At 39.1% G+C, this 24,265-nt stretch overlaps 1 protein-coding gene across 1 annotated transcript in view; it reads right to left on the reverse strand.

The window, feature by feature from the left end:
* Positions 1-24,265, reverse strand: part of LRIG2 (leucine rich repeats and immunoglobulin like domains 2) — a 48,690-nt gene that overhangs the window by 15,313 nt on the left and 9,112 nt on the right. Inside the window, exons 2-11 of the mRNA XM_083508832.1 lie at positions 10,543-10,608; positions 9,209-9,283; positions 8,474-8,608; positions 7,006-7,149; positions 6,151-6,294; positions 5,190-5,333; positions 4,834-4,977; positions 2,192-2,272; positions 694-765; positions 499-567 (exon numbers count right to left, since the gene is read on the reverse strand). Of these exons, the coding sequence (XP_083364958.1) occupies positions 499-567; positions 694-765; positions 2,192-2,272; positions 4,834-4,977; positions 5,190-5,333; positions 6,151-6,294; positions 7,006-7,149; positions 8,474-8,608; positions 9,209-9,283; positions 10,543-10,608 (1,074 nt within the window). The remainder of the gene's footprint in view (positions 1-498; positions 568-693; positions 766-2,191; positions 2,273-4,833; positions 4,978-5,189; positions 5,334-6,150; positions 6,295-7,005; positions 7,150-8,473; positions 8,609-9,208; positions 9,284-10,542; positions 10,609-24,265) is intronic.

Here is a 24,265-nt window from a genome sequence, read left to right on the forward strand (position 1 = left end):
GGAAATTTCTAAAGCCATTTATATTGTTAGCCCAGTTTGCATGTTATATCAAGCCATAGTCTAAAACAAACTATGGTTCAATGTGAAAAAGCAGTGTGCTGGTGCACCCTGCTCAAATATTCCCAGGGCATTCATTCCCAACGCCTGCCATGCTGCAGATGAAACAAGAGTCTGTCTTGTCATGTCATCCAAACCCTGTAAGAAGTGGTTTGCTTCTCTCAGACCATGAGGAGTAAGCCAAGAACAAGCCAAGGAAACTAACCATAAGTGTAGGATCAGACAGGACAAGTAAGACTTTGGCTTGTTTTATCTGTGGTGCAACAGCAGGAACAAGGGAGGAGAACCAATGGAGCATTTGAGAATGTATTACTAAAGACCATAAAGAAATGAAACTGAGTTCCAATATACTTTTATTGATTACAAGTGCCTTGCAAGTAAAATATTTATACCAGTTGTAACATTTCTATTGAAGTAAAATATGTAGGACTAGATACTTACAGTTCTTTAAGAAGAGGCTGGGAAAAAGCACTTTCTTGAATAGACATTATTGCATTGCTGTTCAAATCTCTGCAAAATTAAGTAAGAATCATGCCTGCATGAGTGAATTGTGTTCTGCACCTCTGAAAACTGGGATGCATGCAAATTTGAAGAGAAAACTTGGTTGACAGAGAAAAGGTTGCAACATATACTTACAGATATTCAAGAGCCTTAAGGCTAGAAAATGCTCTCTTTGTGATTGACTTAATCTGGTTTCCTTGCAGAATCCTAAAATATAGCCCAAAGGAAAATCTTAAGTAATCTTAAGTAAATTAACCAACCTTTGTTACGACATCAGAATCGGGGAGCCTGGTAAATAAGTGTTTAGGACCACCACCCCCGCCAACTCTGATGCAGAATGTGTTGCTAGTATAATGGCTTCAAGCGCCCCTCCTACTTCTCTGGCCTTAAGATTGTAAAAGAGGAGGAAGAGGAGAGTATACACATTTCCAAAGCACAGAATTAAGGGTCAGAAAATAACCAGCAGGAGGGAAAGGCAACTTGCAGAGACAGGAAGTCAAGTGGTAGGCACGTCGCAAATTGCATGGGCAGAATTGGGAAAAGATATAAAGATTACAGGTTAGGGGTCCCTGACAGTGGCTAGAAGTTTCCCCATAGCTATTTGTTTTCCAATAAACATACAAGAGGTGAAAAGTAATTTGTGTCCCACCACATGGTGGTGCCGGGGCTTTTCCTTCATAAATTGTGAGGGTAAGAAACCTTTAGTGTGATCGGTGGAAGGGAGAGGAAGAACACAAGCTGAACTGTGCTATCTACAAGGCTACAAAAGCCCTTGGACCCTGAAACCAAAAGGTTAAAAATTACCCCTTTCCTGACTTCCCTTCCATATGGGATGAAAATGGGCATGACTTTGAACCATGTCTTTAAGAATATACTGTAAGAGACAAATTACCTGAAAAATCCTAGCTCAAATTTGGAATGTCCAAGTCAATTTTTTTTTCTTGATGTACTAGTGATCATAAAGTAAAGGTAAAGGGGCCCCTGACCATTAGGTCCAGTCGTGGCCAACTCTGGGGCTGCGGCACTCATCTCACTTTATTGGCCGAGGGAGCCGGCGTACAGCTTCTGGGCCATGTGGCCAGCATGACTAAGCCGCTTCTGGCAAACCAGAACACCGTTTTACCTTCCCGCCGAAGCAGTACCTATTTATCTACTTGCACTTTGATGTGCTTTCGAACTACTAGGTTGGCAGGAGCAGGGACCAAGCAATGGGAGCTCACCCCGTGGCGGGGATTCGAACTGCCGACCTTCTGATCGGCAAGTCCTAGGCTCTGTGGTTTAACCCACAGTGCCACCCGCGTCCCTTGATCATAAGTGTTACTAAATAGATTTTTCAATTCAGAGTAAAACTCTTCAGGTGATCATTTGTATGAATGTAATCAAAGCTCTAAATTGTGTAGCAGGGAGCTTCTAATAATAGAAGAGGCTCCCCAGTTCAAAAGAATGCCTTAATTCATGGTGGTTGTAAAGATGGATAGGGTAACCGGGGGGGGGGGGGGGGCTTTCCAGCACAATCACATGCCTGAGTGGGGCTACTGTTGCATAAGTTTTTGAAGTTTTTACTAAATACAAATACTTGGGTCTTCACTTCCATTCTGGTAGGTATGTCAATTCTATAACGAGTAAGACTTACAATTTACTGAGCCTGTCAAGTCCAACAAATGCTTCATTTGAGTCTTCTATGGCCCAGGAGATCTCATTATTTCGCAAGTCTCTAAAGAAACAAATGCACCAAAGAACAACACATGAGAACTTTAGCCACAACTCCAACACCAGCTCCCCTCCGTTCCCTTTGCTGGCTTGTGATTTTTGAAACGTAAGATCTCATCTATGCAAAGAGATTGTCCGCCTGTTTTACTAGACTGGGACTATAAATCCTCATAATGAGAGATCTGCTGGCTTCAAAACGGCAGCACTCTTTGCAGAGACAGTAATATCAGTGCATAGTACATACCCTACCCTAACCCATTATGATCAGACATCTTTGCATGAAAGCAATTTTGGGCACTTTTAATATATGAAAATGTCCCTATGGAACCAATACAAAGTGAAAGACAACTGCTCAGTCAACTAAAGTTACCAGCATGCTTGGGACTCACATGCCCTGCAGCACTGTTTCCTCAGCAGAGTAACATCTGTTAATCTAGTAAACACAATATGCCATTGACCATGAACTGGGGGAGCCTTCATAAGAGACTTATGAATTGAATTAATGCTGCCTGTACATTGCTTAATCTTCTGGAGTGAGAAGCTTGTAATAACGTTAGCATATTAAGAGATTATATACAGGTCAGGTGAAGAACGGCTAGGCATAAAAGAGTAGAGTTTCAGAGAGAAGTGTGGGTGGTTCTGCTCACAAATCCTGTTACAGGCTAATGGGATTTCTGTCTGACCCTTACACTGCACTTCTACCCCCAGCACAGAAGAGAAGGCTCTTGTTTAAAACCAATTCAGCAAGGTCCTCTTGGGCAGGGGAAGATGCTTCATTAAGGTCTAATAGATTCAGCAGTGCATTTCCTTTACAAGGCAGGTCATAAATATATCACAGCAACAATTCTCATTTTGTTTACAGCTCAGTGAACAGAGGAATTTAGAGCTTAGCTAGCAGTTTATCAGTGACAAGGCATATAAGACCCAATCAATACTGCATTTTTAAATAGGAGGATTCTGATGTTTGATACAATCTATTGGTATACATCACAACATTAAATATGTTGTTTCATTTGTTTCATTAATATTATAAAGTGAGAATACACTTAAGAAGATCTGCAATGCTTTATACATAACTGCATAAATGTCTGTAGTCCAATGCCTTGCCTACTGGCTGGTTCCATAACTAAAAAGATTTCTCTCAATGGCTGTGTCCAAGGGTCACACTAAAATTAAGTGGCTAAACCATAGCTTAGCAAAATATGTATAGGCCAAAAGAAGTTGCAGCAAGCTATGGGCTTATGCATAATAGCTCTTCTTTTTCTGTGTGGTTTCTGCTTCCCTGTGGTTTTTTGTTCTGTCCAAATCATCAAATTGTAGTGAGGCTGTGGTTAACACTAGTATGTTTGAAACAAGCCAAGTTAAATCACAGTTTGTTGGTTCAGAAGCTTCAGAAAGCCTCTTGCTGACCCTGCGGGAAGAGGAGATGGGAGGGGGACATCATGTGAGCCTGAGGCTCACTATGGCTGATTCTACTTAATGAAATTGTGCTTAACCAGGGGTAGCCAATGTGATACTTTCAGCCAGCATGACCAATGGTCAGAGATGATGGGGGTTGCAGTCCACAACATCTAGAGGGCACCACATTGGCTGTCTCTGCACTAACCTGATTTAGAGTGATGTATTAACACAGCCAATAGGTCCGCTAGCATTAACTTACACCTTACAAATGCAAAGAGAAGCTTGTACAGTGGTACCTCTGGATGCGAACGGGATCTGTTCCGGAGCCCTGTTTGCATCCTGAAGCGAACGTAACACACGACTGCGCATGTTGCGTTTTGCCACTTCTGCACGTGACATCATTTTGAGTGTCTGCGCATGCGCGAGTGGTGAAACTAGGAAGTTACACGTTCCGTTACTTCCAGGTCGCCACAGAGCGCAAGCCGCAAAATGCTCAGCCTGAAGCGTATTCATCCCGAGGTATGACTGTACTGCATAAAAAATCTTCTATAGCCCACTTTTCTGCCTGGAACTAGGTCCTTGAAGTGGTAAAGCAATAAAAATAGAATATATTCAATTTTATGAGAATTTTCCTGGCTGTTAAAATTCCCACATTTCCATCCCACTTTGAAGCATGGCAAGTTCTTTTGAAGAACCTAAGAAACTCAAAGCAGGCCCTTATTGTGTGGGCCAGCTGAGTTTGCTGTTCATGCCTGGTTAGGCATTAATGCTTGGAGCCCTGTTAAACATTTTCACCCCATTGTCTAAAGAGCCAGCGACCCTGAACCAAAAAGCCTGTGGGTCAGCTGCCTGACACCTCCTTAGATTCTAACAAAATCCACTAATTAAACTGCTGCTCTTTTTCATGCTATTGTAAGTCTAAAAGATTAGTTTTAACTGGATCATTTAAAGTTTGTATTAAGATTAAGAGACTATAACTGCTTACATAAGCTTTTCTGAAGACTGTGACTATTTAGGCATGTGCTAAATGAACCAACATTTAACATTTGCATTCATTTTTTAATTTAAAATCTGCTACTTTTCATTGGGTTTTTACTTATCACAGTGAATAGCTATACTCTTCATAATAAATGTCTACTTTATTTATCTGTTTTACGCACTTACAAAGACTGCAGATTTGAAAGTCCTTTAAAGACACCATCTGCGATATGACTGACTCTGTTGTCACTCAGATTTAATCTCTCCAATAAACTCAGTCCAACAAAAGCAGATTCATCTAGGCGGGTCAGCTGGTTGTAAGATAGATCGCTGAAATGTAACACAATGGAGAGAAAAATTTAAATAGATAAAAAAGTAGAAGTGCAATGACATCACGAAACTATTTAAGAAGAATGAGACCTTTTTGTTGGAGAAATTAAGCAACTTTCCATGCAGAAACTAAAGGAAGATCATTTTTGTTGCTGATTTTACTCCGGTTAACATCAGAAAAAAGCCCCAAGGAATCAAATCATAGTTCTTACAGTTCAGAAAGCCTTTGGCAGAACTCCCACGCATCAGGACTGATCCTGTTAATGGCATTCTGGCTGATATAGAGCTGCTGTAATGCCTTCAAACCATACAGCCAACCCTTGTTTATGTCGGTCAGGTTATTCTGTTCCAGTTCTCTGTAGAAGCAAAAGCAAATGTTTTATGTGAGCACTATACTTTTCTACCACTTTACTGAGGACACATGCAGAGTGATTTACAAATACTAAGCTTCATAATAGTCCTCAACACACAAGTAAAAATCCGAGAGTGCAGTGAAATAAAATGGTTAACTAGGAAGCAAGAGACATGGGGAAAGTGGCCTAGTGAGGCAGAAACAGGGTTAGCTGATGAATTCAGTAACTCAATTCCGTTTATGATTCTATTATTTGGGAGAACATGACCTGCCACCATTCTATGGAAATCTAGAAGTTACACAATAGGGAACAAACTGTTAAATGTGATGATTACACTCTCTACCAAAACCAGTTAGCCAGCTTGGTCCAAACTACTCAACCCTGGGAGACTGTTCAAATCTCTAGAGGCATCCACTTATCGTTCTGCTTTGCTTCTTCTAAAGTTAAAAAAGTGGTGACCACTTTAACACTACGAAGACATCGTAACAATGTGTTTTGTCCTATGAAGGAACATAACTGAGAAGTAATCAACTCAATCAGAAGACATGCCAGTAATTCAGCATAGTGCTCAGGAGATGGCTTGTCTGATAGAATGATCTTCCTTCTCTGTACCCTCCCAGTTCTGGAAGTTCTCCCATACATTCATCCTAAAACAATGAGGAGGAAGGAGAGCGGGGAAGAGACCCATTGTGCAAGTGGATGTCCTTGCATGGGCTTCTGCTAGCAGGACCGGTTAGTTAAATCCAGTCCTAAGTTTGTTGATTATCAAGTACAATCCTCCAGGCCTTCTTATGAAGAGACCATAACAATGTGTACTTACAATTCTTCCATGTTATCCAGTCCAAAGAAGGCACCATCCATTAGCTTGTTAATTCCATTCCGCTGCATTTTTAATGATTTTAAGGAGTCCAAGCCTTGGAAGGTAAGGCTCTCTATTGTTTTAATTCGGTTTCTTTTAAGTTCCCTAAATAATAGTATTATAAATGTTAGTTGGTTGAAATCAAAGTATAATCTTTATTTGCTCTATGCTTCTTGTCTCACAAAAACACTAGTAGTACTATTAAGATTCTGATCTATGAGGATGTCATTTAGCCATTCAAAAGGGAAGTAGCACAACTGCAAAAAAATCAAATGCAAGTGAGCAAGAACTTAGTTGCAAAATCATGCAACATGGATTCACTGATTATCAGTATGAATTTCCCTACCAATTCTCTGCAGTTTTGTAGGAGCAATACACATCCGGACCACAGAACGGAAGGAATTGCTTGAACTTACCCTCCCCACCTCCTGCAGTGATGATTATCCCACTTTCATTCTTTAAAAAATGTGCACATAAAATGCAAAGATATATTTAATCTCACATCTTTTTGATAGCGATTAGCAGTAGCAAATGAGGAGGGTGGCGTGGTAGCAGTGCCCTCCCAGCCAGTTGGCAGGGTGGGGCAGAATGAATTGTTCCCATCCTGCCAACTCTGGTTGGCAGCAGCCGTGGCAACCCTGCAGATGCGCCTGCACCTGCAAGGTGGACACCATTGGTGACCTAGCACTCCTCCTGACCTGTTCCAATACAGTGAGTGAAGCACAGGGGAAACCCACACCCTAAGTGCTGTTGCTAACAATGCTTGGCCTATTCAGCATGAAGGTTCAGAACTGATTATAGGGTACAATCACTTACAATAACTGTACATGAGGCAACCTGAAGGTCTTCAGTGGAATCATGCTTATTCTGTTTCTGTTTAGTTTCAAAACGATTAAGAAGCTGGTTAAGTTATCGAAACAGCCTGCTTCCAGAGTAGTGATTCTGTTGTTGCTCAGATTCCTGAAAGCACAGTCAAAAGGAACACATAGCTTCATATCATTGAATCCTGCTTGACAAACTACACAATAATTTCAAAGGAGCTGCTATTCCTTCCCTCGAGGAAGCCCAGTTTCAAAAAGGAGAAAGTTTATTGTAGGTTATTTCACTGATCCTGAGTGGCTACAGTCAAGAGCTAATCAAGGACAATTATGTACATAAGAATATAAGAGCAGCCTGCTAGATCAGGCCAAGGGCCCATCTATTCTAGCATCCTGTTATCACAGTAGCCAACTTAATTCCTGTAAGAAACCAGTGAGCAGATGAGCACTCTCCCCTCCCTTGGTTTCCAGCAACTGGTATCTGGGAACACTGCTGCCCTCTTCTCCATGAATGTGTCTAATACTATTTTAAGGCCATTCAAGTTGGTGGTCATCAATGCCTCCTGGGGAGAACTAATTTCCACTTCTTTATGTCTATTTGAATCTAGTGTGGAGTTACCAACCTAGCACCTGTGGGTGTCATGCCACCCATGAAAGCTTCCAGTGGTGCCCCTGAGCAGATGCCTCAGCTTCCATTAAAAAAAAAAGTAAGTCTCCAGTCCTCCTATAAAGTAGTTTTGGAGCAAAATGTGCAGGCACCTTACAAGTGATTTCCATGAAACTGGAGTGGTATGGCTACACTGTATATTTTTCCTGGTGCTGAGGAATGTTCCCTGTTGTTATTAGACAGAAATAGCATCTGTGTTTGTGTGTGATCTCCATAATCAGCACCAGCAGGACATAGCTGACTTCCCAGGGTAAGAATGAGGTTATTGAGGTTGGTCGTCTCTAATTTTGTGTCATGCCACACTCCACGCAGCAGCCATTTTGTGTTATGCCATGCTGCCTCCATGGCAGCCATTTTGTAACTGGTGCCCTCTCTCAAAATTCAAAATGAGCCCACTCATCAGAAAACATTGGCAACCCCTGATCAAGTGTAAATCAATTTCAGTTGAGTAATCCACACCATGAACAATTATATAAACATTTATCATGTTCATCCTCCTTGCCCCCTCCAACAAACTGAACTGCATGTTCCTGCAATCCAGAGGGACTCGGTTACAAGACCTTGAATTATGAAACTATAGCATTTCCTGACCACATTAGTAATCAGAACAGATTTATAACTTTGTCTCAGAAATCATTCTGCTGTTGAGAAGTTATGTGAAGGTGAAACAGAAAAGAATTCTGTTGCACAGCATTCCATGCTAGTTCTTGAATCCTTTGGGAAAGGTGTTGAAGATGGATATACAGATGTTAAAGTATGTGCTTTCAACATAGCAGGTTAGCAACCTCCTCCTACTTACAGATACTTCAGCTGCATCCGTGGGAATGAAGAGGCTTTGATTTCAGAGATTAGGTTAGAGCTGAGGTCAAGGTTCTCCAAGGAAATGTAATGCTGTAGCTGATCAGGGGCAATCTCTGAGATTGTATTATGCACTCTAAAAATAGAAAGAAAAGTGCTAGACCGTTCCTGAAGTTCAGCAGCAAAATTTAAAATATTTTAGGCTAATGCAATGTGTCTCCAATGCAACACACAGAAGTTATTTTGATGCCTGTAGGAATCTGGTTTAAGCAGCCAGTTGAAAACTGAACCTCATTCTCTTAGTATGAGTGTAAGGTTGGGTTTACAGCAAAGCATCAAGGGATAGAACATTTCTCTTTGGGAATTATGATTCCAGAACAACTTAACTGAACAGCCCACTGTCCAGGGGCACAATGTAACAAAAGTCAGAGTAATCAGATGGGCAAGTTAGAAAGATTATGGACACTATTCTGCTATTAACTGGTGTTTTGTAATGTAAAGACATACAATACTTCAAACATAGATTTACACTGAATAATAATAATAATAATACCCTGCCCATACCCAGCCAATCTGGGCAACTTACAGGCTATATAAAAACATGAACAAAACATCAAACATTAAAAAATCCTCAAGTGCATGCTTCAATTTCCTTTAACAATGTTCCCACCAGTCAATGTTTGTGCACTGTTCATGCTCAACTGCAGATTTTAAAAACCCATAAATATTTACTTACAGTGAGAGTTGTGTGATATTAGAAGTCAATTCACCAAAGTACGGAATGTCAGTTAGCTCATTGTAATTCATTTTTCTGAAAGAGAGATTCCTTTACTGGCACTTTGAATATATAGATGGTCAATAAAGACAAAGGGTAACCTAAACACTGTATGTATTTAAATATCATCACAACCCTTTCACGCTGGTTTGACACCTGCAAAACACAAAGCTAGCATATTCCTCAACTATGAACATAATTAGAAATCTGGAAAGCTAAGCAATTCAGAGCACATAACTGTTTTACTTAAATTAGCAAAACCAAGAATTTCAATCATCATGGCTGGGCAAAGAAAACTGACCCTGATATACCTTATCAATGAAAAGTAAAGATATGATGTTCATATAAAAGATTCTGAAGATTAAAATATAACTATTTGAATTTAGATTATAGATTTGCCTTCCCTGATGGGCATCCCAGGAGCTGTTGACACCTAAAATCTCCTGATGTTCCTAAATATAGTATCTCTACTGTTTTCTGAAGAGGCTTGAGCATGCAAATATTTGGGAGTCGAAATCATTGCTAAATCTTGAAGTCAAAATTAACAAAATTCCCAGCAACACAGCACTACTATTTCTATCCTAATAACCAGAAATTAAGCAATGGAAGTGCAACAAATAGTGCACACTCCCAACTAACTGTAGCCTGCCAAGTTCACAGAAGTAAGACACAACATTTAGGATTAAAGATTTAAAAAATCACCACTGCACTCCAGGCTGCAAATCTACATATGCTGACCTGGAAGTAAACCCACTGAAGGCAATGGAACTTGCTTATGAAAAAATACATGTAATGTGTTGAAATCTACACTATTCAACTTCAGTCTAAAGCATTTATAATGACTAGAGGTATACAGCCATAAATTATGCTGGTCGATTAATATCAGTATTCAAATGACAACCTTCTATAGTTCCTGCCACATTTACATCTTCTAATCAGCTTCCCTTCCTGGGACCCTCCCTCTGGGCTGTTCCCTGAGCCAACCTTACTGTCAAAAAGACAAGCAACTGGTGCCCTCAAGATATTGTCAGGACTACAACTCTCATCGGCACTGACCACTGGACCTACTGGCTGGGGCTGATGGGAGTTGGGAGTCTAGCAACAACTGAGGGCACCAGGCTGGCCATCCCTCTCTGCTTAGCCCATTTTTTCTATTTCTCCTTTCCTAAACCTCTGCCTGTTCTGTCCCCCTGAAATATTACGACAGCTCAGCTGTTTGCTGATGGAAATTACATTACTATGCCTACCACCAAAACAAACCCATGGCGTATTACAATATAGCTAGAAGAACTTACACTTCTTGTAGTGTTTGACCCGATGAATCAATGCTCCAGTTAGAAGATAATAAATGACTCAAATCCCTGAGGATGGAAAATGAAAATTGCAAGATTATAAATAGTTCAGACAGTATAAAACTAAATTTATAAAACTTCAATGATGCTAGAGGTACAGTGGTGCCTCGGGTTAAGAACTTAATTCGTTCTGGAGGTCCATTCTTAACCTGAAACTGTTCTTAACCTGAGGTACCACTTTAGCTAATGCGGCCTCCCATTGCCGCCACCGCACGATTTCTTTTCTCATCCTGAAGTAAAGTTCTTAACCCGAGGTACTATTTCTGGGTTAGTGGAGTCTGCAACCTGAAGCGTCTGTAACCTGAAGCATCTGTAACCTGAGATACCACTGTATTTGCAAATTGATTACATACAATCTAACGTTACATCAAAGAGACAGAGAATCTTCACATCTTGCATCTGCAGCTTTTAATTCATTCATTCAAAAATTCATCCAAGTTATCTAGTCCTGAGCAACTACCACATGCCAATTTGTACTTCAAACTAGTAGTGCAAAGTCCTAATATACTGGAAATGCTCATTAAAAGGGGGCCAGGGGGCAGAATGTGCTTTAAATATTCTGACTAAAAGTATGATACCAGTAGTAGATAGGTAGCCGTGTTGGTCTGCCATAGTCAAAATAAAAAAATTCCTTCCAGTAGCACCTTAAAGACCAACTACCGTATTTTTCGCTCTATAACACGCACCCGACCATAACACGCACGTAGTTTTTAGAAGAGGAAAATCCGTAGGCATGCCACCCGTAGGCATTTCCTCCATAACACGCACAGACATTTCCCCTTACTTTCTAGGAGGAAAAAAGTGAGTGTTATGGTGCAAAAAATACGGTAAGTTAGTTCTTGGTATGAGCTTTCGTGAGTGTATCTGAAGAAGTGTGCATGCACACGAAAGCTCATACCAAGAACTAACTTAGTTGGTCTTTAAGGTGCTACTGGAAGGAATTTTTTTATTTTAAAAGTATGATAGTTTGGTTAAAAGATATAAAATTGGGCAAACTAATCTACACTGAAAACATGGATCATGGCACTCTTGGTTCTTTTAGACAACTGACTGAATAGACTGCTTAGATAGAACATGGTTTTCCCCTAGTATGTTTTAGATGTTCTAGATGTTTTAGAAATGAATCCAGATTGCTTGTGATATCCCAATTGGACAGGTGACACCTGGATAAATTACCAATTACTGAATAGAAAACCAATGTTTGCTATTAGTTTGAACAAGCATCTATTGCACTCCCTATGTCAGCTTTAAAATGGATTGAAGAAATTAAATGTAAAATGTATTTGAGACAAATGCCAGCTCCAAATCAACTGCTAAAGTTTTGAGATAAACACAAAATAAGCCAAAATGGGGGAATAATTAAACAAACCTATTGAGAAAAAGCCTAATTTCTCAAGATTTGCCAAGATAACACATGTATTACTTAGAAAAGGTTTAAATTAGCAATATTATATTATCAAATACTATTAAGCAGTCAACATACTAGAAATTCTGAATTAACTAAGACCTTTTAACATACTGCAAGACATAAGTGTGGGAGGAATGTAAAGAATATAGTCTCAATTATATACAATGCTTTAAAAAATAAGTCACCTGACTTGCAAAATAAGTCACCTGACTTACAGTAGAATCAGGATTTACAACAAAATATTTCAGATTTGACTATAGGGATATAATCTCTCACATTTTTCAATATCAGCTTCGATGAAAGAAGCAATAAAATAAAATACTATTACAGTATAACTGAAGTGAACACAGGTAGAAATTTTTAAGTACAGAAACACATTTGATGGAGCTGTCATTAGAAGGTCACAGGGCAGTTCATAAGATAAAAATACAATGCAAAGGCACAAATAAATAGTTAAAACAAAAACAACAAAATAATAACCCCTCCCACAAACACATTTAAAAGGCTGTAGAATATCAATCTGTCAAAGACCTGGTTAAAGAAGAACCTGAGATAATTCAGAAATACTACTTATAATTATGATATTACTCCAGAATGTATTGCTTGAACAAGAGGTGAATGGGCTCAACAATAGAAAGTGACTAATCAAAGTTTAGGAAATAGCAGGAATTGACAAACTGACTGATACTATGTATCAAAAGTAGTAAGCTACATCTTCAAGTTACTATGAACAATAGTCTCAACTGATTATTTAAATATTTGTGGGCAGAAACTGTTGAAGGCACACTAGACTATTTTTATTTAATTAACAAAATATAAATTAAAATAACCCAATACCAGAGTCAATTCAAACAAGCAGTTCCTTACATGATAAAGTTGTTGTGGGCCTGTACTTTGATACTTCATATGGCTGGCCATTTGTTTTATATCACACATGTCAAAATATTATATCAGATATAATTATGAGACATAATTTATGTAGGATTACCAGCCTCATACAAGGACTTCCGGGTTGGTGCCTCCGGCAATGGCTGAATTCCTCTGATCGGGAGGAATTTGCCCCGTGGGAATTTGGGTCTGTACCGCCACGGTGAAGGCGGAGACCCGTAAAAATCACAGGCGGGAGAAGCCTGTGAACGTGGGATTCAGCGGGCACCTTTTGCGCCTCCCCTACTCGCGGGGAAACCCGGTTTCGGGGATCTGGAGCAATGTGGGGTGAGTGGCGCGGTGCTTCGAATCGTCTGCTTCTTCCACGGAGCAAAACCGCATAGCTGTTGTCAGAGAGCACTGACTTTTTCCTGTGGACAATTTGACTCTAAAGTAATTACCCGTGAGTAGAGCTGAATTGGGAAGAATTGGATTTTTAAACGTCTAATCTGGCATCGAAACGGGGAGGTTCAATACAGGAAGTCCGCCTCCCCCTTTTGTAGATAAACTGAAGCAAGGAGCAAAGTCTTGGAAAGTCTTTTATAAAAAACTAAATTTCCATCGGTAAAGAACTAACCCCCCCCCCCTTTTGGAGACAGGAGAAGAGGGGGGAAGTGGTGGACTGAATATGCCTGTAGGAGAGAGTTAAGAGAGTTAAAATACCGCTGCGCTGACCCTGGAAACGGACTGCTAGCAGGATTGATGTTTTTTGGAACGTCCATTGACAGCGTTTAGAACGTTCATTGACAGGTAGCTGAACAAGAGAATACATTGTTTCTACTGTCTCCGGTTGTTTTCAAAAAAAAGGAGGAAAGTAACTGAAAATTGAAACTAACTTTGGATTATTGAAACTGTGTTTAAAAGAGGACATACTGACCGATACAAATAGAAACTGTTTTCCCCTAGTGGAAGCTTTTGAAATTGGTTACTTTACAGGAGCTGGGCTAGGGGAATTTCCAGCTGCAAGATAAAAAAGTGTGAGACTTTGGAATTGACCTTGAATCTCTTAAGTGTTATGGCAAACGGAAAGGAAAAAACAGCTGGGATGTCGACAGAAGAGGCCTTAGTGGCTGCATTATTGAAAATAAACGATTCACTGGAACAACTTCACAAGAAAACAGATGTGATAAATGTGAAAATGGATGCTGCAAAAATTGAAATTGACTTAATCGTAGAAAGTTTAAATAACTTGGGACAAAAGGTGAATACCAATTCAGAAACCACCCAGAAACTGACACAGGAATCTACTCTGATACGGCAAACTGCAGATGAAGTAAGGGGAAAAACCCTTGCTGCTGAATTTAAAGCAATTCAACTGGAGAGGAGAGTCCCATCCATACAAACTGATGAACATATGCTGACATTCGTTATGATTGAACTTAAAGAAGAACAGATGAATTTGAGGACCAGAGCCCTATCTGAACTGGAAAAGGAAAGCTTGACAGAGTTTCAGGAGGCGACATCATTGAGAAAGAGAGGTATTTGGGGGTTAGTATGACTGCCAAAAATGTGAATCTGTTTAAGGATAACTGTGAAGGATGTTGGATTGAAGAGAAGGGGGATTTGGAAATATGGACAAATCAGAAGTTGTTACTGTTGGGCCGAGTTACTTTGGTGGGGATGAGGGCTGCTGTGTTGCTGGGGATGTTGTTTTTGTTTCAAACATTGCAAGCTTTGGATGGGATGGATTGTTTCAGGAGGTGGCAGAGGGATGTTTTTAGAGTTGTTTGGCAGGGCAGGAAGCCTCGAGTAAAACTTAAGATATTGATGGATGCCAAAGAAGGAGGTGGACCTGCCCTGCCAGACCTTTAAATTTCGTTGTGAACCATCTGCTTTTTGCTGGTTGAGAGAATGGCTGCTTCTTGAAAACACTGAAATGTTGGACAATGGCAGACGAAGTTGATGGACTATGTGGAATTGGCGGAAATGACTGGCAAGATCCAAGACCAGGGAGAAGAGTCGGTGGAAGAAGATTGGAAAAAGTTTAAAGACTATTTATAGAAATATTGTAAAATTAAGGAATGTTAGAAAAATGTTGGAATGAAGTTATATGGCTTTAGTAGAAATGTTATAAGGAATTAAGTATAAATAGATTAATAGAAAATTAAAGGAAAAATAAGGCAAGAATGTGTTAAGATAATTATAGGATAGAAAACAGAGTAAGATGGAAAGGAATTGCTGAAACAATTAATAGAAGTGGAATACGAAAAGGGAGATGTGAGGAGGTCGCTGGAAATAAGTGAATGAAATATAAGATATTGAAAATGTTTGAGGTGTTTTTAAATTGTTTTTGTTGGTTTTTGTTTTGTTTTGTTAGTTCATGTAGCGTTTTTGTATTGTATTTGCATTGTTTTTTCTCTTTTTTTGTTTGTTTGTAGTGTTGTGTTGAAAAAGTTGAAAAAGTAATAAATATAATTTTTTTTAAAAAAAAGGATTACCAGCCTCATACAAACAACATGCTTAAGTCTAAGTAACACATGAACTTACCAAACGTGCGATCTTTTTCTATGCTAGGGGAACATTAGGAAGAACTTCCTGACAGTAAGTGCTGTTCGACAGTGGAATTTGCTGCCAAGGAGTGTGGTGGAGTCTCCTTCTTTGGAGGTCTTTAAGCAGAGGCTTGACAACCATATGTCAGGAGTGCTCTGATGGTGTTTCCTGCTTGGCAGGGGGTTGGACTCGATGGCCCTTGTGGTCTATTCCAACTCTATGATTCTATGATTCTATGAAGTGGGAAACTTTGGAAGGAACTTGGAAGGGCATGTTTTAAAGGTCAAACAGCCTCTATTTCCACACTTTATTTTGCTGCGTATTTTATGATTTTAAATCTCTGCTGGGGTTCTTTCACCAAAACACACTTGCCCCCAAACTGGATCTTAGAATCCAGGGAATTCTCCTTTCTATATATATTCCACCACCACTCTGGCAAACCATTTTGAGGTAGGTAAAGCTTTATGCAAGCAATCATCTGTAAGAAATCAAGAGGAACTTAAACATCCAAGCCATACCAGAGTTGACAGGTGGGGAACCATACATATCCAATCAAAATATTCAACGCTGACACGGCGACTTCATTATAGCAAGGCTTATAACCTAACTGAAAGCTTTCAGAAAACGTGGACACCCTTCTACTAAATCTTATGTAGTCGATATTATTTGAATGTTACAGCAAGTGTCTAAAAATACGGTGAATGTTTACATTTACACATGAATGCCAACCACGCCAAGATGAATTTTTAACTGTAAAAAAATTGCTACATGTTTTATTCACTTTATGTCACAAATGCTGAGTGTCATGATTAGGTAGATGCATATAAGTTTTTGAACATTTACAAGATTTGCCTGGAATTTACAATATTCACAAAAGACAGAACTGTAACATGGAATATTATGGTAAATACATATGTAATCAAGGTGATGCCCCTGCTAGTGTGGCCAATGATCAGGGACGATGGGAATTGAAGTCCAGCAAATGTGTGGTGGACACCATGTTAACTATCCCCGTGACACTATATCTGGGAAACCTACTGGTGTGAGTCCTGGGAGACCTGCTCCCTGCCTTGCAGGCCTTTTCCCACCTGGCCTAGGGGGACAAGACCCTGACTGACTCCAGCTACAAAAGCTGAGACTGCTGAAGAGGACAGATACCATCTTGGTGCAGACCCAAGTCATTGAGCCTCAGCTGCCACCTACCATGTTAGGTTTAGCAGTAACAGCAGCAGATATGCTCAATGATTATGATAATATTTTATTCTCTTGTTAATTCTCTTGTTTATTCTCTTGTTTTAAATGTGCATTTTCTAACTGGCTTCCTTTAAGTAATGTTTTCTTTTGAAATGTTTTCAGATTTTTTTTGTTAACATTGCTGTTTAAGATAATATTTTCGTTTCCTGCTAATATGTTGCTCTGAATGTAATTTTATATTTTACTTTCTTCATTAATGTTTTATTTGATGTTTTAATGTGTTGCAAACCACTCTTGAGATTTTTTTTCTTTAAAATATAAAGCAGTTTAGAACTGAAATTAATAATAATAAGAATAATCTGAAAGTTGAATAAAAAAGAAACTTATTCTGTCAACATCAGCATGATTGTTTGCATTTTATGGAAGGTTCTAACCTAAACTTTCAAAGGGGGATGAAGTTGCTGTTTTTTATTGCAAGAACAATTTCCCTGCTGATTCTTAAGAGTGAGACTTCGGGCCTAAAACTGGCGCTCCTAAAACAACTACAAACATACAATAATCAAAGCAGACTTCTATTTTTACCTTGTTAATGCATTTTGGCTCTCTTCCAGAAAGGAGATGAGACCCAGGTTGCTTGTGCTGACAGCTCAAGCACAGTATGTGAGAGAGCAGGGTTGGCACCTAAAGCAAGTTTATGAAACAGTCCAGATAACAAAGATGGCGAGCAGTTTATCTTGTCAGAATGAGTGAACTGTTGATGGACGCTGGCATGTTTGAACAATATCTCCATTAAAACAGAAAGTTCCGGCCCAGCTAGTCAGCCATACCTATCTATCAATGAAGTAGTAGCTATTGCTCCCCTGATTTTTCTAAAAGCTTTGTCCCCAATGCTAGCTGATAACAGCACCTGCTATTTACATTTTATAGCACCTCTCTTTTTAAGATGCACTATTATTATTGCTATAATGGAAGTGCTACACCAAAACAGGAGACAGGAGATCAAAAATAAATTCTCATTAATTGTGATATTATTTTTTTTAAAAAAATCTGGTTTGAGCAGACTCAAGAGGATACACATTTGCTGCTTTGAACTTTCAATCTTTATGTCATGTCAGATTATGTCATTCTTAGAGTAGACCAATTGAAATAATGGACTTAAGTTAATCATGAGTCATAAGTTCTCACTACTCTTAAATATGGCTTAGTTAGTCTGATACATACCTTTACTACAAAGCAACTCAGTGGACAATTAGGAGCCAATTCACACACCACTGTCAGGTTAGTAATGAAATATGTGCAACATTTCCTCAAAATAACTTGCCCTGTTATTCTTTCTACCAAATCTTGCAATGACCAGCTTCATATTTTGAATCCTACTGTAATCCAGTAACCTGCCACACCATCATGACGTTGCAATATTTAGCTAGTAATGTTTTAAACAGACAGAAGTAACAGCAAACAGGTTTTCCAAAGGCAGCTCTGCTGCTTGTGTTGCAAAAGCAACATGCTTATTAGGCAAAAATAACAGCACCTTGTTATATGAAGCAATCAATAACTGGTTAGGAACAAAGTGATAATCATATTCAAGCAGATGGTTTTCCCCCTCCCCTTTCCAAACATGTTAGAGCATACAAAAGACATGCTAAGGCAAGTAAGAAATTCATAATAACCTTAAATGGAAACAAAAAGCTGACTCGAGTTTTGCTGCTTAACTGTTCTACCTCTACTGGGTATCTGAAGAAGGTATCTGAAGAAGTGTTTATGCACAGGAAAGCTTATACAGTGGTACCTCAGGTTACATAAGCTTCAGGTTACAGACTCTGCTAACCCAGAAATAGTGCTTCAGGTTAAGAACTTTGCTTCAGGATGAGAACAGAAATCGTGCTCCGGCGGCACGGCAGCAGCAGGAGGCCCCATTAGCTAAAGTGGTGCTTCAGGTTAAGAACAGTTTCAGGTTAAGTACGGACCTCCGGAACAAATTAAGTACTTAACCTGAGGTACCATTGTACCCAGAACAAACTTAGTTGGTCTCTAAGGTGCTACTGGACAATTTTTGTATTTGCTTCGACTGTGTCAGACCAACACGGATACCTACCTGAATCTGTTCTACCTCTACTGTTAGAGGCAGAGTGCTTCTGAATGTCAGGTGCTGAGAATCGCAAGTGAGGAGAGAGTTGTTACTTTGGGGCATCCGGTTGGCCACTCTGACACTAGGATGCCAGTTGGGCCATTTTTCTGATCCAGCAGGCTGTTCTAGTGTCCTTAATCAAGCAATCTATTTTGTCATTAGGTCACAACCAGTTATAATTTTATGACACGAATCTGGCAAATAAGTCAGATTCATTGCTACACGGCTGGTTGTTTATCTTGTAGGTTTCTGTTTTTGCTTTGGCAAGGACATTAGCTGGTGGATTTTGAAGGGCTGACTACAAGATCAAGCAGATATATCTTTGCTAAAAGAAGTATAACTTAAACCTGTATAGGAGGGTACAGCTGCCTTAATAAAATCTAGTTACACCTGTCTACAATAGGGATTTCATGGAGAGTTGCAAAACAAACAAACAAAAGGCAATTAAGAAATCTCTAAAGAGAAAGCCTTCCCCTGTCTCAAAGTTTAACTGTATAGAAAACAAACCACAGAAGTGAAACAATTTTTGTTACTGTATAATGGAAATGGAAAATTGCTCATGTCAGGTTTTTTTAAGTCATTAAAGTACTTTACACCAGGGTGGATTTGATTTAAATCCAATCAATTTTAATCACGATTTTAATCACTAGTCAGTAAGACTTGATTTAAATCATTTTTTTACAGAAAGACTTATTCTTCCTGGTATCATCTTAATATTTACAACCACAGAAAGGTTTCATTTTTGGAATAATAAATTTTCAGAGGAGTTTTTATAGTTATATCAAAAAAATTTGATTTGGTTATACTATTAGTAATACATAGACAGATAATTATAAAATTATTGTGAGGTTTACTAGGTTAACTGTTTATATTTGGACAACGTTTCTGCTGTACTTTATTGGAAGGAGAAAAATAATCATTTCCTTAATAACAATTTAAACAATTTATTTAACTAAAACAATAACATTACAGCATATGTATCCATGTTTGTTAACTGATGTGATCAAACAATATTTTTTTTAAGAGACTGAGTTTTAGCACACATGAAAAACTTAAAACTAATACTTATTTCCTGATGAATAGCCTTTGGACTATAATGTAACTTACATAGAAAAATATCTTTATAAAGATTTTTCCTCCAAAAGCATTTTATTTTAAAAATCCAATTTTTAAAAATTCCAATTTTAAAAATCTGAATTTTTTTAATCATTGATTTTTATCTTCCCTGCTTTACATACAAAAAGGTAATATAGTATCTTTAAGGTTCTGGAAATGCTTAGATCCAGCCTAGCTGGATTCTAATGTCTAGCATTCCAATATAGAGCCTGAATCCTAAGGTAAGTAAACATAAGGAAATTCACATCAGTAAACTTTCCCGTTCTCTCATTTGTCTTCTAAAAAGCCTCTGTAGGAGGTAGAGAATAGAGGGCTCTCGTGGACAATATGGGATGGGTTGCTGCTGGGATGAGAATCATCCAATACCCTCCTATCAAACATTGTTCAGGAGGGACTCCTGAAATAAACAAGAGACTGGAGGGGGGGAAGAAGAAGATAGGATACTAGCATGAAATTTTATGGATAAAGCCTGTTAAAACTGTCTTCTCTTCAGTTTTTCAATACTATACATACTATGAGACTATCAACAGGAAAAATACACTAACGCTGGTCTCAGCAGGGAAAGCGGTTTGTCTTTTACTGCTGTTATAAACCAAGCATCTACATATTCTAGTCTACAGGGATTCAGCTGTAGTAAGCAATGAATTATTAAAATACCAGTATCATGTAGTCAGAGGTGCTGTTAATGTAGCTGTTCGGTACCATGAAGCTGTAAATAATTCAGGGAAGGTATGAAGAATCACAGCACGTTTTTGAAGCAGTTAGGTCTGAATTTTACAAAGTAGCAGAGAAGTGTGGATGATTCCTCAGCAATCAAAACAAGGGCAGCAAGGTTGTTGTTGTTTTTTAAAAAAACCATTACTCTTCAAATATTAGCTTGGAACACTTAGAACACCAATTACACATTAATGGTGCTATTACAGACTTTGGCAAAGACATCTACAAAACTGTGCTGCAATCTGTAACTGTGCTATATTTGTAAAATGCAAGTGGGGCCTTTATTTTTGTATTTCTTCCACAATATGAAATTGCCAGAGAAACTGTACCTCCCTTCAGGCTCATGCTTCACAGTAGGAAAAAAGAGCATTGCTGACTAGGGACTTGTTCACACTAGAATGGGTCCCTGAGGCAATGAATGAGGGAAGAACATCAGCTCCTTGGTGCCAGAAGTGATGTTAGTGAAAACGCAGATGTTTCAGAGGGAAGCAGCAAATAAGAGACTCACACAAATACTCACAGTGACTTTATAAATACAGCTTCACAACATTAAGACCTAGAACAGACTCCAGCAGACTTGAGGTACCCTCACAGAAGCTAATCACATCTTTGTCCCACCATCATCACTTACGGTAAAAAGAAAAAGGTTTTAGCAACCTTTCATGCTTAATCAGTGCCCATCCAAAAACCACAACCTATACCAGGGCAAAAAGGGATCAGGGATTGTCTTAGCTGCACAGAAATTCAAACTGCATTGCCAATTTCCTTCTGTCTGCAGCTTCTAGACCCAGATTAATGGTACAGCTGCCTGATGTCAAAAGTCTCCTCTTTCAAGAAGGTCAAACTGACACCATAGGTTTCTAACATTAAGTCAGTGTCAGCAAAGTATCCTGCTTGATGTATGGTATTAGATCATCATTTCCAGAGTCAACAGAAATGACTTTCTAATAATACTGCTCCAAGTGAGCAGTTGCGATAGTTATTAGTTAACTGCAAATAGGGTAGAACTTTCAGATAATATTATTAAGCAGCAGTTTGCACTATGTACAGGTTGAGAAAGTCTGCTACACAGCATTCATTATCATCATAGAAGATGCTTGCATAAAATTCTTCCTCTGGCTAGCTGTGCTTTCTTGGGCTTGTGAAAGGGATGAGTGGCAACCTTGGAACTTGGAGTGGTATCATTTTCATCCACCTAGGAATCTGCATATGACTGCAGAAATGCAGACAGCCATGTATGCTTTATGGAAAACTCCTCAGAATCGCTACCAGCTATGCATCTAGCACCACTCAATTATCATTAATATTTTTAAAATTATTATTCCTATGAAGTTGTAGAGGTTTGCTATGTTAAACATTTCTAGACATTTGTTTTACACTGAGCACATTTTTATTTTGACACTGCAAGGCTTCACTTGGCACTTGTAAGCAACACTCTAAAGAGTGACAGATTGGTTAGAAATGGAAGAGAAAATAGTAATCACTTTGATTATATTGAATACCCCACCACAGAGCCTGTTTGACTGCATCAGCTATTAGCACAAAGCTACCCCCATGGGGGTATCCAACTTGCTATTTTCCTTTGCCATGAATGATTCATAATTCAGCCCTAGAAAAACAGCCTATGGTATCTTTCACCACTATGCCAACAGAAACTGCCAACAAAATCCCTTGAGGTTCTGTTCTGCAAGTTATGAACTAATGGGCAGATGTGCCAAGGGCAAACAAAGCCCTCGTGCTCTACATCACAATAAAGTATGACATCTGGCAACTGATTTTTGTCTTTGAAAACCTATTATAGACAATTCAAGTGAAAAGTAATAATTTTACACACTATTAACTTGCTATTTGTCAAAATACTCCACAATCACAATGAATGTACCCATGCTGTTATTTACAGCACTTCGAAGATTGCATAACATGAGAACCCCACCTTCTCACTGTATTTGCTGCTAAGCTGTTCTGTATACACAATCCTTTGCCTGCTTGGACATAAGGGTTGTTTTTTTTTGGGGGGGGGAGCTAAAAATCTGCTCTCATTACAAATGTCAAGGAAATATTTTCTTTTGTTTTCCTAACGAAACACCTCACTTATTCTTGATGAGGAAACCATTTTTCTTGGCAAAGGCTTGCATGTAACCTGGAAGAGACTTGAAAGGCTTGTTAAATGTAATAAATTCCTAAATGGTGGAACATTATTAGTGCACTTAAGTAATATTAAGCTCAACTTCATAGGTACCACAGGCAGAGCATTTCCTAGCTAGCATGTTCTGAGTGAGGAAAAAAAGGATTAACTTTTAAAGATACAATTTACATGAAAATTCTCACATTTTTGCAGTGAGGATGATTCTGAATGATCAAATGACTAGCAGTTGATGCAAAATAGTTTTTCAGCTTCTTAGAAATGAATGAGGATAGAAACCCATGTCAGTGTCAGAGAACTGTTTGTGAATATACCACAATTGTATACTGATGATCGTGTTGATAGGGAGTTACGACACAAATAAGATGATTTCAGTACTGGGACTGGTCTACCCAGTCTGCTTTGTAGAGTTAAAGCAAGAATCATAGAATCATAGAGTTGGAATAGACCACAAGGGCCATCAAGTCCAACCCCCTGCCAAGCAGGAAACACCATCAGAGCACTCCTGACATATGGTTGTCAAGCCTCTGCTTAAAGACCTCCAAAGTAGGAGACTCCACCACACTCCTGGGCAGCAAATTCCACTGTCGAACAGCTCTTACTGTCAGGAAGTTCTTCCTAATGTTTTAGGTGGAATCTTCTTTCTTGTAGTTTGGATCCATTGCTCCGTGTACGCTTGTCTGGAGCAGCAGAAAACAACCTTTCTCCCTCCTCTATGTGACATCCTTTTATATATTTGAACATGGCTATCATATCACCCCTTAACCTCCTCTTCTCCAGGCTAAACATGCCCAGCTCCCTTAGCCGTTCCTCATAAGGCATCGTTTCTAGGCCTTTGACCATTTTGGTTGCCCTCCTCTGAACACGTTCCAGTTTGTCAGTGTCCTTCTTGAACTGTGGTGCCCAGAACTGGACACAGTACTCCAGGTGAGGTCTGACCAGAGCAGAATACAGTGGCACTATTACTTTCCTTGATCTAGATGCTATACTCTTATTGATGCAGCCCAGAATTGCATTGGCTTTTTTAGCTGCCGCGTCACACTGTTGGCTCATGTCAAGTTTGTGGTCAACCAAGACTCCTAGATCCTTTTCACATGTACTGCTCTCAAGCCAGGTGTCACCCATCTTGTATTTGTGCCTCTCATTTTTTTGCCCAAGTGCAATACTTTACCTTTCTCCCTGTTAAAGTTCATCTTGTTTGTTTTGGCCCAGTTCTCTAATCTGTGAATATCTCATTTAATAAAGCCTACTGTTTCACTTGAATTCCATCAGGAACTACACTTAATTTCTGAATTATCATGAAGTGTTAATGAACCAAAATGTAACTCTGGCCTATTTGTAACACTTTAGAATGAAAGCAAGGTTCTCACATGATTCAATGAGCCACGTGGAAAACAACCCTTCCTCAGTTCAGCCTCCATACGCAAGGACTGGAAACAGCCAATGTAACACCATTTTTTTAAAAAGGAATCGGGGGGGGGGGGGTTTGCTGCAAATTACAGGCCACATAGCTTAATGTCTGACAAAATGCACAGTTAAAGAC

This window comes from Podarcis liolepis, assembly GCF_965112155.1.
Source record: "Podarcis liolepis genome assembly, chromosome: 6".
Taxonomy (NCBI): Eukaryota; Metazoa; Chordata; class Lepidosauria; order Squamata; family Lacertidae; genus Podarcis; species Podarcis liolepis.